General features: G+C 39.1%; 1 protein-coding gene and 1 long non-coding RNA gene across 3 annotated transcripts; one reads left to right on the forward strand and one right to left on the reverse strand.

The window, feature by feature from the left end:
- Window positions 1-3,138: 3,138 nt before the first annotated feature.
- RIOK2 (RIO kinase 2) lies at window positions 3,139-13,513 on the reverse strand. Of its 2 annotated transcripts, none has more exons than XM_021549725.4 (10): window positions 13,331-13,513; window positions 12,647-12,785; window positions 11,842-11,958; window positions 10,888-11,063; window positions 9,244-9,332; window positions 7,939-8,130; window positions 7,464-7,556; window positions 5,982-6,515; window positions 5,006-5,096; window positions 3,139-3,451 (listed from the first exon to the last, which is right to left on the reverse strand). In XM_021549725.4, the coding sequence occupies exons 1-10, from the start codon at window positions 13,394-13,396 to the stop codon at window positions 3,290-3,292; spliced, it is 1,659 nt and encodes a 552-aa protein (XP_021405400.1). In that variant the 5' UTR covers window positions 13,397-13,513; the 3' UTR covers window positions 3,139-3,289. The 2 variants fall into 2 exon arrangements, with proteins under 2 accessions (XP_021405400.1, XP_085423854.1); XM_085567728.1 differs by lacking the exon at window positions 13,331-13,513 and adding an exon at window positions 12,941-13,275.
- Window positions 13,514-13,590: 77 nt separating this feature from the next.
- LOC110481208 (uncharacterized) lies at window positions 13,591-15,438 on the forward strand. The gene is made up of 2 exons (XR_014951591.1): window positions 13,591-13,961; window positions 14,092-15,438. It is a non-coding gene; the product is annotated as an uncharacterized LOC110481208 (long non-coding RNA).
- The last annotated feature ends 316 nt before the right edge of the window (window positions 15,439-15,754 follow it).

A 15,754-nucleotide genomic window follows, 5' to 3' on the forward strand; every position in this document is an offset into this window, starting at 1 on the left:
GCCACACTCACACTGTTTTTTAAAGGAGATAAAAATATAGCTTTACTCTGCTTGTGATATATTATATTCAACTCTATCATGGAAAGGGAACATCTTTTCACACACACGCCTATGTTTGCATGTCATATGTGCTCACAGCAGTCAGATAATGAATTCTCCACTTTGTGAATCAAATATTAAATTCTAAATTGTACCAACTAATTTTATGTTCATGAGCTCCAGTTTTCAATCAGCCAGGATTTAAAAAAAAAAAAAAAAGTTTTTCAAGAAAAAAAATATTACAACTTCTGGTATGATTATACAATTTCAATACTTGAAAGTATCTGTCTCCTATTGTTACCTTTTGTTGTTTTCACATCTCTTTGGTTTAGCTGGGAGGCTTCCCTTAAACTTTCAATTTACTGTGGATATTGCATCCTACAAATATTGAGAACCCAGGAAGCTTTATGGGCTTCATATTGCTAGATGTAAGTTAGCTACATGATACCTCTGGTTGTATGATATCTAAAAAGTCACATTAAAATATGATCCATCAGTTTAACTAAAATTAGGTCAAAAATGACCAGGATTATTCCTTTTATATTCCTTCTGTCATTTATGTTACAAGGCATGAAGGGTGAAACAAACTTATAAGTCTGCCTACACCTAGCAAAATATGTGAGGTTTTATATTTCAGGTGCAAAAAGAAGGCACAACTCAAAAGTCTCAAAACAGATGAAAGGAAAAATTTTGCTTACTCAGAAAGGTCACTTACTGTCAGTCCTATGAAGAAAACTTCAGATCCAGAGTAACACAGAGTCAGACCTTGGAGGATGATGCACTCTCAAAATACACCCCTGCACTGAATGTATAGTGAGGATAACAGGAGCAGGTTCCTCTGTATCTCACCACAACATGACAGGATTATTCAAGAGAGAGAGCAGCACAGAGAGGGCAATTCAGGCTACAGGGCTGCATATTGTGACAACAGAGAGATGAATGTTTTTAGAAAGGAATTGCTTCTCTGAAGTCAGAGATTATGACCATAGAAAAAGACACCTGAAAGATTCCTTCATAAAATATTAGTGGATTATTTAAGGTAGTGGTTAAATAACAAAAAAATCTTCCTTATAAAGACTAATCTGAAAAACAGTCAGCAACTGGCTTTGGAAACCAGTGTTGTGAAGGTGGTATTTCCTTAAAAATACCATGGTTTTCTTTTATCTTCAATAGACCATGAAAAGTCATAACTGTACTAGCAATTATTTAATATTGAACTAATAATCTAAATATCTATTACAATTTAATCATATAGTAATAAATATAGCTATATTAGAGTTCTGCCAGCACTTTACTCTCCACTGTGTGGGAAGACAAATATCTGTCATCTGTGCCTATCTATAATTTACAAACTTTTCACCCTCCCTTCCTTGCATTTAGAACCTCTAGAAAACAGAGATCACTGGAACACTTTGAATTATGGAGCAAACAAGCCTGAGGATGCAACTTCTGAGAAAGGAAGAAGATTGGGGATTTATTCACAATGTTATGTCTTGTCAAACATCCATCCTTAGCCATACAAAGGAGCAGGGGCACGCACGAACAGCCACCGTGAGGGAAGGGGGTCTGGGTGGAGAGATGCCCGGGAGACCGAAAAGGAGGCAGGGAAGGAGTTTCAGGCTGCAAGCGCGGCTCGTCCTCGCCTGCGGAGCCAGTCGGCGGCGCTCCCGGCCCCGCGCTCCCGACGCGGGGCGGAGGCGAAGGTGCCGCTCGCTCCTCACGGAGCGCCAGCGGATGCGGCTGCTGTGGCCCTGGCTAGGCAGCGCCAGACAGCCCAGAGCCACCGCCGCCTTTGCACCCTGCGGCCATTCCGGCGGGAAGGGGCGGCAGGCGGGCAGCCGGGGAGGGGCACGGCTCGGCTGCTTCAGCCGCGGAAACTCCTTCTGCTCTCCCTTGTCCGCCCGGCCGCCGCAGGGGACACGCCGATACCAGCCTGACCTTACTCTGCCAGGCACTGTGACCGGTGAGCTTTGGTAGCCACGTAGCTGTCAGCGTCCCTCTTGCAGACAGCTGCTGCTGCACCCTGTTCATGGGTAGAGTGAAATGAACTGGGAGCCAGAGGTGAGAATATCTAATGCCAGTGAGTGCCAGTCTAAATGAGAAGATGGCTTTTTTACATTTAACACCCCAGAACACGAGTTACATCACTTCCTGTTACTTCTTGTAAAACAGCAGCAGTGTCTGCTTATGGTGACTAGGAAGATAAATGCTCTGGTGTTTGTGAAGGGTTCCTGGTGTAAGAATGAGCACTGTGTCTGTAGGGGTTGTATTCTAGGGATTTTTAATGTTTGTTTAATGTTTTCCTGTCTACTGAGTACTGTCCAGGTCACATGAAGACAACCCCACAAAACAACAAACCATCAACCAAACAACTCCAAAACCCATCAGAACAGATACACAAATGAGACTAAATTCGTGTTGGTCAGCTCTACCAGTACTGAGAATTAAAACAGAAATATTAATGGAACTGTGTTGAGATAGGACTCTGTGCAAATGACAGTGGCCTATGAGGTACGAACACTCTGCCAAGCACAATACTGAAAAATTTTTAAATGACTGCTGAATACTGCTTTTAGAGATCTTTGTCAGTTGTATTTTATTACTATTTTATGTTTAACTTTTTATATCTACTGTAAGCTACTTTTACCTTCAGAATAAAGTAGTTGGATGGCAGTAGAGCTTTTTGTTTCCGTATTGTTTTGTAGAACAGCACTTCAAAATGTGCTTGTGCCAATGATTATTTTAATGACTTTTACTATTTATGTTTCTAAGCTCCAGCAACAAGGCACATTGTGCACTAGATTATTATTTCAGCCAATGAAACCAGGTTTTGTTACATCTGACTAAGTCCCCAAGTTTTGGAAGAAAAGTTAAAAGAAAGTAATGTCACCTCTCACTAACCTAGCAAAAACTATTTCCATTTCACATTTATGCAAATAATTGTGCACCTATAACTGAAGAAAAAGGCTTCTTGTGCTTCTGCACAAGTACACCACAATTCAGTTTTGTCATAATCTTAATCAATACTACTGATATAATTACAGTAGTATAAATTAAAGCAAACAGTTTTGACTAGAAACACAAAACACAACCTCCTAGTCGAAGTCACAGGAATGAGATTTATTAACTCCCACAAAAACATCTGGTTTGCACAGCAGAGATTACTCCTTTACATAAAAGGATTATTGGTAAATTAGCATGATCCTTTTAGATGTATACATTCCTCATGTTCCATAGCAGCCTTAATAAATTATCCCCAGAAACTGGCTGCATCCAAGCTTGACTTAATGTTGTGCATATTTTCTCGACGTTGTTTGGTGTAAATATTTGCCTCCCCTTTTTGCAGCCGTTGCTTCAGAGCAGACTTTTGCTGCTTTGTCAGCTGACGCTTTATCTTCTGTTTCACCAGCTCCTACAAACAAGCACACAATTTGTCATCAAAACTTCTTTAAATCATTTAGCGACGCAACATGACATGACATCAGAATTTTTTCAGGACCAGCCATGAACATTCATGATTCATGATGTTCACCTTGACTGTAGAAATGAAAAGAGTTCTTTCCTTGTAAGAAAATCATAAAACAGTTCAGCTGACTGAAAAAGAAGATTCTCTGCTATGGACAAGGTCGGCATGGAGTGCTCTGTGTGTGCTCTGATAGTCTTCATTATAATAAATAGTATTTTAAATATTTTTATGATTTTGAAGTTAAACTTCAAGTGTGCTCCCTACTGAGATGCTAAACGCCACACCTCTCAGTGCAGAATACAGGCCTTACACAAATACGTAAAAGCTGATTATACTGCAGAACATTCCATGCCCAGCAGCAGTTATTTGGTTTGTGCTTGTTTTTTTAGCACCCTGGTTATTCTGAAGTTTAGATTACAAAAATATGACTGATTCTCACAGAAAACAACAACTCTGTAACACAAGTGTGGCCTAAAGAGACAGGGAATTAGTGATTTATAATTTCTCCCCGAGGTTTTCCCATTCCATCGAACTGGAATAGTTCTACGAAATCTCATCTGTAACTTGCACCTGTGTCTCACTCTGAGCTTTGCTGTCCATTGTGATGGCAGTATCTGCCCACCACAAAAACAAAGCCATGCTTTTGTAGACTGTGGCATGGTCCTAGCGCAAGCTGCCACACTGATTCCAAGTGCACACTTGCCTATTTTTTATTGGAAGAGAAATCAAATAATTTTCATCTATTTCATCATGGCGGAGTTGTATCTTGCTGGAAATCTGCTAGAATAAACTCTGCAAGGCAGATACCATTATGACATGAAATCTAATGTAAGTTCACCAAATTCTATTGCCGAACTGCAGCACTTGGTGTAAAGACTCATCAGTCTTTCCACCATCACAACCTATATGTGCTCCAAAATTCCTGACACCAAGTAGACATTACACCTACTGCCTACTCTGGGGTTGAAGAAAAGCACATAAAATTCTGCTGAAAATGTTCTGATTTATGTAATTCAGAAGGTCAAATTCAAATTGCCAAAGAGATCACTGTTGAAGGCGAGTTCAGTTATCTTTCAGAGAAGAATGAGAAGAAATCTCTAAGAAGAGAGGTGAGAAAGGAAAAATTAAATCTAAACTCAAGTATCCACATTCAAAATAAAAATATTAATTGTGGCTAGCAACAGAAATGGATGAACTGATGCTGTTATGCATTAACATAAATTAGTTACTGGCTAAACGAGAGTTGTTAGTGTTGACATGGAGCTTCAGTGAGAGACCAAAAAGCAAAATATGAAGGAGAGTGCTGGAAAGCACTCCCTGTAGGCAGTTACAGCAGTATCAATCCTATTTTTCTATGAGAATGGAAATACACACTGGAGAGATAGATGGTAACAGTTTTTAAAGATGATTCATGCCAGAGAAGAATTTCAGAAACAGGTGCTAACAGCTATGTGCAATTTAAGGTGGTCTGAGATGACAACATAACAAAATAATATTTACAGGAGGAATGGTTGAACAGCTCCCAACACTTCTGACTGATGTCTTAGTCCTTGTTCTGTACCCAGCAACAGGAACAATACACTCTTCATTACTGAAACACATAAATCAATGTATTATCCCACTAGCAAGATAAACACACCTTTTTGCCTTTATCAGCACCCTGTTTGAGTCTTCACTTTCTGGGCAACAACTTGAAAACTCACAAGAGAACATGCAAGTTTTAAACATTAACACTAGTTGTTCCAGACAGGCATTTGGTGAATGGAAAAATTTGTTGCACAACAGCCATGTAAATATCGAGCACAAGAACAGAAACCTCAGGGTACTAAAACACTTCAGATCCTGCACAAAGTTTGACAATATTTAACAGAAAAGCAAAAGCAAATGAGGAGGAGTATGATCTCTACATTCACATACATGCTGTATTGGCAAACTTAAGAAATATAATTTCACACACAAGGGGTTAGTCTGAAGGCAAGCAGGAATTACTATGTCAGGAAAGGCATTAAAAGCCAGAACAACATAAATTACAATGTATTTGAATAGAGCACTCTAAGAAGTTTGTTCTTGATAACTTCAGCTGAGTGAGTAGCAGAACATTTGCCTTTGACACAAAGTATCTAAATTATAAACTTCCTTATGGAAGTTTTTTAGAAGTAGAATTTTAACATCAAGAACTACTTCATTATCAATACTAGCTGAAATGAAGAAAAAGGGGAAAAAATTCACCACAGAAAATAGATTGGTCTTTGAAGTGCAAAACTTGTTTTCTCATTAGATAATACAACAGAACTGGACAATCATACCACCAATAGGAAGGGTATTTACTGGTATATTTTCAAAATAAATTGAATTTTTAGTCTTCAATTTAAGCAAGGGTAGCTGAAGAGTAGTTCTTCTTGAGCTACTTTGCACATTTATATTTTCTGGGGCAAGAAAAGGGCCAGACTTCTCAACAGTAAATGTGAATCTTTACCTGTAATGACTGAATTCCTCATTTAAAGCTGATGAGTTGACCAGCTCAGGGCACTCGTCTTCATTCTCCTTATCCTCATAGCACCCTCCTTGACCTGCCTGACTTTCCAGTTCAGCAGCATTTTCAGTTAGTCTTTTGTCCTTAAAAGAAGTAATTGCAGAACTCTCTGCATCTTCACTGGGCTTCCAAGGCACAGCTGGCCCTTCAGCTTCTTCCAAGGCTGAACTCAACTCTGCCATATTTAATCTTTGTGTATTTTCACTTTCAGCTGTATCATCCTCTTCCTCACTGCTGATTGCAGCGCCGTCAGCGGCTCTACTTTCAGAGAAATCACTCATTTCACATGTGAAGTCTTCACTGATCTGTTCATTTTTGCTGAAGAAGCTGAGCTCTTTCTCAGCATTCTCTGCAAGTTCTAACACTTCTGTATTGTCATCCTCATCAGAACCTGGGGGGTAAAGCAGTTCACCATCTTCCTGAATCTCCTTTGCATAGCCACTGGCAGCAATCTCTTTATCAAGAGAACACTCTCTCCTGTGAAAAAGGAGTGTTTTCTTTTAATATGCTTAATTTAATAAGCCAAGTTACCAATATACTACATTTTGGGTTTAAAATGCTAACCAAGCTGGACTAAAATTACCCACTAGTAACAAAATAGATACACTGTTGAAACACACAAAATACATGATGGTGCTGAGCTTTAGGTGAAATACTAACTTAGAATATAAACTAAGAGAAGAAATCTCCAGAAGATGATTCCATCTCCATAACCTGCATTTATAGTTGTTTTTTTTTTTTTTTTTTTTTTTTTTTTTTTTCTTTTCAGGAAATTGTTCTACTTTAGCAGGAATAATATTTTGGTTCAAATCATGCTTAAGCAAACAGAAAGGCTGTTTAAAGTGTGGAACTCCTGAGGAAAAGCTCTCAGTTGTAAGAGGTTTGGTCTCTTTACACACTTTCAGTGTAAGTTTCATTCTTAAAATGAGTGAAAATTAAGTTTACTTTTCAGAAGAAACAAAAGACTTTAGGAAGAAAAGTTTAAATGTAAGAATCCCTAAGGAGGCAGACACTCTACTTACAAGCAATTAATAATAATTTTAAAACAGAAACCCAAATTAATCCTCCATATACTAGAATTGTTAAACTGTTAATTAAAATCAAACAGGCTGATTATACATCACTATTAAAATTTCCTGGACATTCACCACTTGGATCAAGCTTTCAAGTTGACCTTTCTTCCTTGGTTGCAAGAAGACAAAGAAGGCAGCAGAGGATTTTAAAGCACACTTGAAGACCACTTACAGTAATTTTAAAGAAAACACAATAGAAATTAGAAAAATGTAACTTAAAATTACATTAAAAATAAAAATAGGCCTATTTTTTTTTCTTTCTTCCACAGGCATCTCTCACAGGAATCCACTTTTCTCAGAAAACTAACACTAGTGCCATAAGTAGAACACAAATTCATCTGGTCATTTCTACCTGATGTCTTTGAAGGTTGGGAAGAGCTCACTTTCATAAGAGAAGCGTTTCTTGAAGAACTCCTTAATACAGTTAACATCTCTGTTAAAATACCTGTAAAAAATACAGAATTGTACAAATAAAAAATCAGTTAAGTCTATTGCAATAAGAAGCATTTACTCTGCATAGTTTTATGTGAAAATTAATTTTATGAGTGATTGCAAGCCAAAAGGCTAGGAAGGGAAACTGGATGCAGTTAATTTCTGAATGTTTCTTAATCAAACAATATTATTATCTCTGAGGAGCAATTAATGACATATTTATTCTGCAGAGACATTTCTACTCATTCTTTGTTTGGAATATTACTTGTGCTGCATCACAAAAATGGCAGAAAAAGATTCAGGAGAAGACTTATGGAAACAAGTCATGGTTTACTGTTTGCTGTCATCAGGATTTGTCAGATTCACCTGGACAAGACCTTTAGATCTAAACCTACCATTCAGCATTTGCATGTGATGTTGACATCATCTGAGGGAAATCAATCAAAGTGACATGGTCATTATTATCCAAGATGAGATTAAACTCGTTGAAATCTCCATGGATTAGACCATGATTGGCAAGTTTTACAATCAGGTCCATTAATTCACTGTAGACAGCAGCAGGATCTTCCATTTGGTGCACCTGGCACCTGAAAAGTTAAGTAAAATTAAATAATCTGAACCTTGAAACACTTAATTTAAAAATACAGATAAAGTATACAAAATACACCTGGCAGAATGCCCGAGTAATTCAAACTAAAAGGGCCCTCAGATCTCTGCTCCAGCATCCTCTTGAGAGCTGAGTCAAATCTGAGACCAGACCAGAGCGCTCAGGTCTCTTGTCTAGTTGGGATAGAAAACTTCTGGGAATGGAGAGAGACAGTGAAACCTTCCCAATCAATTTGTGCCACTGCCTCTCTGTCCTCAAGAGAAAATATCTTCTTATATCCAGACTAAATCTCACCTGAACTCACTCACTGTCTCTCATTGAGCACTGCTGTCGTAATATATTATGCAAATAATGGAGCAGCAAACTTTTATGGTTCTTGTGTTTATCTTATCGTGCCAGTAGGAGCTAAATCTTCTGACACTGAAATTCAAATGGCCCATGGCATTTTCTTTTATAAAATCATATTTTCTAGATTATGTTAGGAAAAGAAGAAAAATTAAACTTCCATTGCAGACTGCCACAAGGAACTTGAAGCTCTCTTTACAAAATCGATGTGGATTTAATAAATGAGGGTGGGAAGTCTTTTCCATATTATTCTTCAGCTGTTTTACTTTGGAATTAATTCCCTTTTGATTAAAGTCAGGATTTTGAATCCTTTACAAGAGAATGGACAAGTTTGTTCTATAACTAGACATTTTAAATCTCTGGATTAGACCTGTGTTATTGTGTGAAAGAGACAGGCCTTTTGCATTCAAAACCAAACTAACCCTTCATCTACAAACCTCAATAATATTTAATGTTTCTAGAGATTGGAAAACTCAAGCAAAACATTCTTTCTCAAAGGTGCAAAATCAGATTACATGTGGTAGTCTATATAAACAGTGCAGAAGTGAGTAACAAACTCACCTGTATTAACAGAGCAAGGATCACAAAGTGGAGCTCAGAACATCAGTAATATCAATATTCTATATGCAAAGTAACATATAGAATATGCAATTTCTGTGTAGAAAACAAGGAAAAATCCCAACCCTGTTACTTCCTCTAAGGTTGTCAGGGTCTCTGTAAAACAGAGAATTCAAGCTTCACTACTTACAAAGGATATCCATCAACAAGTTCCATAACAACGGCATGCCTGTTGTAGTCTATGGGCTTTGGAACAGGAAATTCTCTGTCATGCAAAGCCTGGAAAACACAACACATTGAAAAATTAAAATTAAATAGTTAAGGAAAACATTACATATATTGACAAACCCACATGTAAGATAAGAAGTATGTATCATTGTGATAGCAGCATATAATGCCCTAATCACATGCCTAGGAAGGAAAACAGCCTCCCAGCCACTGGAACTCTCACTGCAAAGACAATACATTTCACAAGTTTAGACACTGAGTGCACTGCCTACAGCTTAGTTGTCTTGCAACTGGAAGAAAATCACAACAGACTGGAGAAATGACAGAACCTTACCTGGTACATTAGCCTGTGGAATCAGTAATAGAAATGGGAAACGGCATTAGAAACAAGTCTACACTAAGCTGCTGCCAATACACTCCAGCCTGATTAGTCAACCTATGCTCAGTTGCTGTAAACACAAGTATGTGCCTGCTTGTGTGTGTGAACACAAGTTCATTCCTAAACAGTAATAATCAGCTTTATACCATACTGAAGATTACCCAAAGGTAGGTCATAATATTTTGAAGCTCTCCTGTTTGTATTTTCTAGCACAAATTTAGTCATTCACTAGATTCACTCAACTTTTTAATGGGTTCATTCTGTTTTTACTCATTCTGTTGTTACAAGTGAAGTTTTCTAGAGAGTCCTAAGTTATAGCAACACAAATGCAGTTTTTGTTACTTCAGTATTACTGCTTTTCAGCACTTAATTCAGCTAATACTGATTTTCAGCACTCAATTAAACCTCCCTCAGTCCTCTGCTCAGGGAAACTGACCCCCACAATTATATACCTACAAGTTCTGACCACATAAGGCTTTACCAGCAGGACCACCTGGACAGAGGTGTTAGTTCTTTGTCTGTCTGTGGAGGCCATTGAGACAATTCATCATGGTTATTTTTTTAGAAGAACGAGAAGATAATTTCATATATATCTTACTCCTGAATAACATAAAAAGAGAAATGAACACTAGGTTTTTATTAATAATTAGTTTTCAGATAACATCTTTCATCCCTATACAATATTTGTGGTTTTTTTAAGCAGGTAAGAAACCACAGAATTCCGGATTAGTAGTATAATGAAATCTTTTCTCACAGCACAGAACTAAGTGTGTCTTTTAAGATCAAAACACTAGTTTTGATCTGAAAGATTTCCCTCAACAGCACAACAACAAGTGAAAGCTTGGTAAAATAAAAAAGCAGGTTAATTTTAAGAAATGACAACTGCTTCCTAGCTTATGCAATGAAGATTGAAGGAAAAACTGCAGAACTGGTGATATATATATATTATCTATCCATAAATAACATCATTAATTTGAAATTCTCTCTCATGATACCTGAATCTATTCCATGTGATTTCAACAGCTAAATTTAATTTTAGCACTGGGAAGTATACAAAGCATGTTGCATTGAAACTTTATGAAATGTATACTTTAAGTCCATCAGGGGAGAGAAAAAATTAAGCATAAATCCGACCAGTACGGCAAACACAAAGTGATCAAAAGACAGCCTGAGAGGCATCTTCCAATCTGTCCCACCACTGCTGGCTCTGTGTGAGTGGCCACCTACCTTCATGTAGGCAAACTCCTTCATTGCTGCTATCCGGGACAAGTACAGCCAGGACATTTTGTGCCTGTGCTTGTGGTAGTCACGTTTGTTTTTCAGATTTCGGAAGGAAGTTCTCCCCAGCCGGTGTAACTTCAGTGCAAAATGTTGTTCCTCTTCATTAGCAACAATATAAATATCTAGAAAATACATAACAGCACAGACCTAAGTAATTAAACACATCTAACAAGCCAGATGAAAAAGTGCACTGAAGGTTTGTTACCTCACTCCTCACCCTTTCTGACCCAAAAGTTTTAGCAAAGGCAGATGAAGAAATTACTTTTAAAGAGTTTATGGTACTCCAATAGAACAAAGCAGATGAGATCTGAAGTATCTTTCAGTGCTCTGGTATTCTTAACCACATCCTGGAAGAGCTCCTCCTTCCTGATGAATGGACTGACAACTCAAGGGACAAGACTCCTAATTCAGTGTTAAAAAATACCCTAAACTTAATTTCTAGCATTTGTCCCATATAATTGCTGTCTCCAATTACAGAAGTCACATTCTGTGTCAAACTATATGAACATAACAGGAACCAAGATAGTGTTCTGATAGTTTTGAGCTTATTTTACTTTACTACCTTATTTTTAAGTGGGATGAAAAAGATGAAATTATCTTTTTCCTAAATGAAACTCAGCACAACACAAGCAGCATCTGTCTGCAAAGTACCTTTTAAAAAAATGAACTAAGAAACTAACAAATTGGGCAAAATGCAGTAACACTGTTGTAAAAAAATACTCAAATGTAGCCAGAAGCCCCACAGAGCACTTGAACATACTATGTTCAAACACATCTTGGTGTTTGACAGATTAATTGATCTGCCTGCCCAGAGGAAAACTCCATTAGTTTCTAGCAAGATATTTGCAGTATTACAGATGTGTTTGTTTTAAAAAATAATTAAACGTTATTTGAGTTTACCTGATTCTTTGCCAACACCCATCTGGTTCCCCACAGAATTGATGACTTGTCGGGAAGAGAGCGTTTTCAGAGCCAGGTAATCATATCCTGCATTAGTTAACCGATAACCCTGGACAGCTGGGTAAAAATAAATTACATTTCACTCCTTGTTATGCATATATCACATTTAAAATAAATTTCAATTTAGTCTTGCTTTTTGTAGTACATAAGACCCAAGTAATGTTTCAGCCATTGGCTCTTACCAGCCCCATGTGACTGAATGGTGAAGATATTTAAATTGGACTGGAGCAACCCTCAGTCACCTGAAGAACTGGGACAAAAGGGAGAGGTATTTCCTATAGACATCCCCACTGTCTTCACAGGGCCAGATCCAACTAAAAGCTTGGAGGGAATGGAGAAAGGCCTGCACATCCTTGTCATATGGCAGATAATAAATACTCCTTTAGCAGCTGTTCCTGAGGCAGTGAAATGCCCAAGGATTGTGCAGTCTGTTTCAGAACTGTGAGGATATCACTCACTTGGGTTGATTCCTATATGCACTTGAAAACTGCTTCAGGAGGTGATTATTTTTACCTTACCCTAACAAAAAAGAAAGTTAACTGTTCATCTTTTATCTGTCTCTCACTTCTAAAGATACAAGCAGACACGACATCTGGTGCACCAACCCGCATTTCCAAGCTGAGTCCAAGAGAAGGAAAAACAACCACTCAGGGCACTCTTACATCCTAACCTGTTGGGCAGGTACCACTGTGAGGCACTGGGGACAGGATTAAGAAAGGGAGTCCAACACAAAATTTAAACTCACTTTTAGTTCGTTCGTAAGCCAGAAGTTTGTGCTTTGCCAACTCTCTCAAAATTTTATTACAGCCACCATGCTTAAGGCTGGCAATGGAAGCAATTAAGCTAGCAGGAACTATTTCATGATTCTTCATGCCCATTTCCACCTAAAAAAAGTAATTAAAAACAGATTTGTCAGCCATGTGTTGAAGTATAATGAAGTACAGATCCTGCTTAAGAGTAAAATCTCTTTTCAAATAGACAATTTTTAAAGACTACAGATTTTAAGACTTAACTTTCTACATTTTAAGCCTTAACAAACCTTTCCATTTGCTTCACTGCTCCTTGGCAGTTTATGTACAACCCACCCAGGGAAGTTCTTCAGTGTCAGCCACGACACGAGTAACTAATTAGATTTCAGTCCCAGTCTCGGGGAGCAGAGACAGCAGAGATGCTGGGGATGCTGCCTCACCGTGATGGGTCTGCGACTACCCGGGCATCCCCAGAGAACCCCCAAGCACCCCCAAGAACTGCCTGTCTCTCCCTTTTCCCCCAGCCGAGCGGCCGAAGAAGATATCGGCCCGAACCCGGTCTTCCCCAGAACAAGCCAGCACGGCGGCCCAGGGGAAGCAGCGGCAGCACAGGCGGGTCCCTCCCGCCGCGGGCTGAGACACCGCCCACCCGGCCGGCCCCACTACCCGTGGCCGCTCACCGAGGTCAGCACCCTGAAGTGCTCCCGGGACAGGTACCGCAGCATCACCACGTTCAGCTTCCCCATGGCTATAGAGGCAGAGGAGCAGGGACGGGAAAAAGAGGAAAAGAAGGAAAAAAATAATGAAAAGGATGAGGAGAAAGACGTGGCGGATGAGAGAAGCGCATGTCGCGCATGCGCAGCAGGTGCTGGCTAGGGCCTGGCAGCTGCGTGCGCTGCCGCGCTCCACTAGGTCCCGCTGCGCCCCGCCCGTCACCGAGCAGGGACCCAACCGAAACGCAGCGAAGCTCTGCTCCGAGCTCGGCAGGACCCCCTTCCATGCCTCTCTGCTGCGGGCAGTTTTTTGGGACGCCCGTGCAGCTGCCAGGACCTGTTCACCTAAGGCGTCCTTCCCGTCCGTCACGTGATGGTGTGGGACTGTGTGGAATGTCAGGGAGTGGCGGGGTTGGTGTGGCTGGGAAAGAGCTCTTTTCTCTGAAGGATATCCACGTGTTGGTAACCTATTTCAACACAGATCCAGACGTTTGAGCAAGCTAATGTAGAAAACTCTTTGGTCTTCATTTACACTTCTTAGTGAATATTTCACTAGGAGAAAGAACGTTCACGTTCCACCACTTACACCCCTGTAAAAGTAAGTTGTGAATGCCAAAATGTCAATATTTGTTGCAGTTTCCTTCACGTTAACATACTAGAACCTCATCTGGCATATTTTTTCCTCTACCTTTTTTTTTTCCTTCTTTTTCCCCCACTGTCTTTTGTAGGTATGAAAATAAGAAGGTAAGAAAATTTTCATTTCTCTCAGCCAGTCATCTGTGTTCAGCTGTCTATTCAGCTATCTTGAAAAAAGAAAAAAAAAAAACCGATAAAAACAATCCAAAGAGCAGAAGACAGCCCCACCAGGTGCGCAAATTGTGAACAAAGACCCATATTTACTACTGTGATCTCTGACTCTTACATCCTTTGTAGACTATATGTTTGCTCATTAAATTTCTATTCTTTATTGTGGTTTGTAAATTTTAGAGACTCTGTAATTCTTACAGATATTGATCTCCCTTTGTTTTCATCTACCTGCTAATGCCATGGTCGGTACTCTCAGATGAGTCCATTTCATAGACACACAACCGGAAACAGGCTGAACTGCACCCTCCAAAGTACTTTGATTTTGGCCCAAATCATCATCGAGCTGACACAAAACAAGCATTCCCCTTTTCCCTCTAGGCACATCTAGTAGCAAATGAAGACAATTTTTTTCTACTCTTTACTGTTTTTTTTGTGTTTTTTTAAGAACCCCTGGCTTTCCTGCCTTGCTCCGATTCCAGAGCCGTGAACTGAAAAGATCTTGTCAGTGATTCTGGAACAGATTTTGCCACCTGGTTAGCAGGGGAAGAAAGAAGAGAAACTTCCAGCTTCAGGAGACAGGGAAATGAAGACATGAGGCTTGTTGTCATTGTTCAGCTTTCCATTATGAATTTATGACCGTTGTCTATATTTTCCTTTATAATGTGACTGCCTGAAGAACCAGTTAGTAAATTGTGTGTTCCTGATATGTTACTATTCCGTTTGCCAACAGAAGTAAAAAGAGTGCCAAAGAATCCACAATTGTGTAGATACAAATTATTTTGCAGGGATCTGCCTTTTTCTAAGGGTGTGAAATCTCCAGGAAGAGGAGATCCAATTATTACAGACTTACCGAAAGCATTCTAGAAATAGAATATGCTATTTGAAATACCTATGTTTTTCTCCTGCAGAATTTCATGAGTATTGTTTTACTTTCTGTGACTATACTTTTGGAAAGATTACAATATACACTGCTCTTTCATGTACAGGAATTTCTATGTGACCTCATGAAAAAAAAGGCAGACAGCTGATCTCTAGAGAAAATAATGAAATGGTTACTTTTTCCTTTAATAGGACCTGTCTGGAAGCTGAAGGAGAATGTATCCCATCTGATCCACAACTCAGGGATGTAAAGTTGTGAAGTCCGGTGGTATGTTCCACAAATTCATGGAATTACTTAGGCCACACTGTACTGCAATTATGCTGTGTTCTGATGTTTTCAAGTGAAAGTAAATATGAGGAAAAGCAAAATAAAAATTCACTCAACTGAATTGTGTGTTATAAAACCCACTGTTTCATACTCTGGAAAGAAATCATAAATTTTGACTATGTTGAATGTTTCATTCCATGAGAGCTCTTACTGACATACGGTAAGATATGAAACAGGTTAACTGAACAAATTTTCATATTTTGTTTGTTTTTTTTTTTCCTTCGAGAAAGGGAAATGGAAAGATCACAACACCCTGAAGGCTAGCACAAACTAATCCTCACACCAGTCCTGTTGGCAACTCCTTCAATTGTCATGACAGCCAGATCTGGGCCAACCAGGGACAGTACAAAGAAATCCAGCTGGCAGACAGCTACAGT

The sequence above is a fragment of the Lonchura striata genome, chromosome Z (genome assembly GCF_050655825.1).
Source record: "Lonchura striata isolate lonStrDom1 chromosome Z, ASM5065582v1, whole genome shotgun sequence".
In the NCBI taxonomy this organism is placed as follows: Eukaryota; Metazoa; Chordata; class Aves; order Passeriformes; family Estrildidae; genus Lonchura; species Lonchura striata.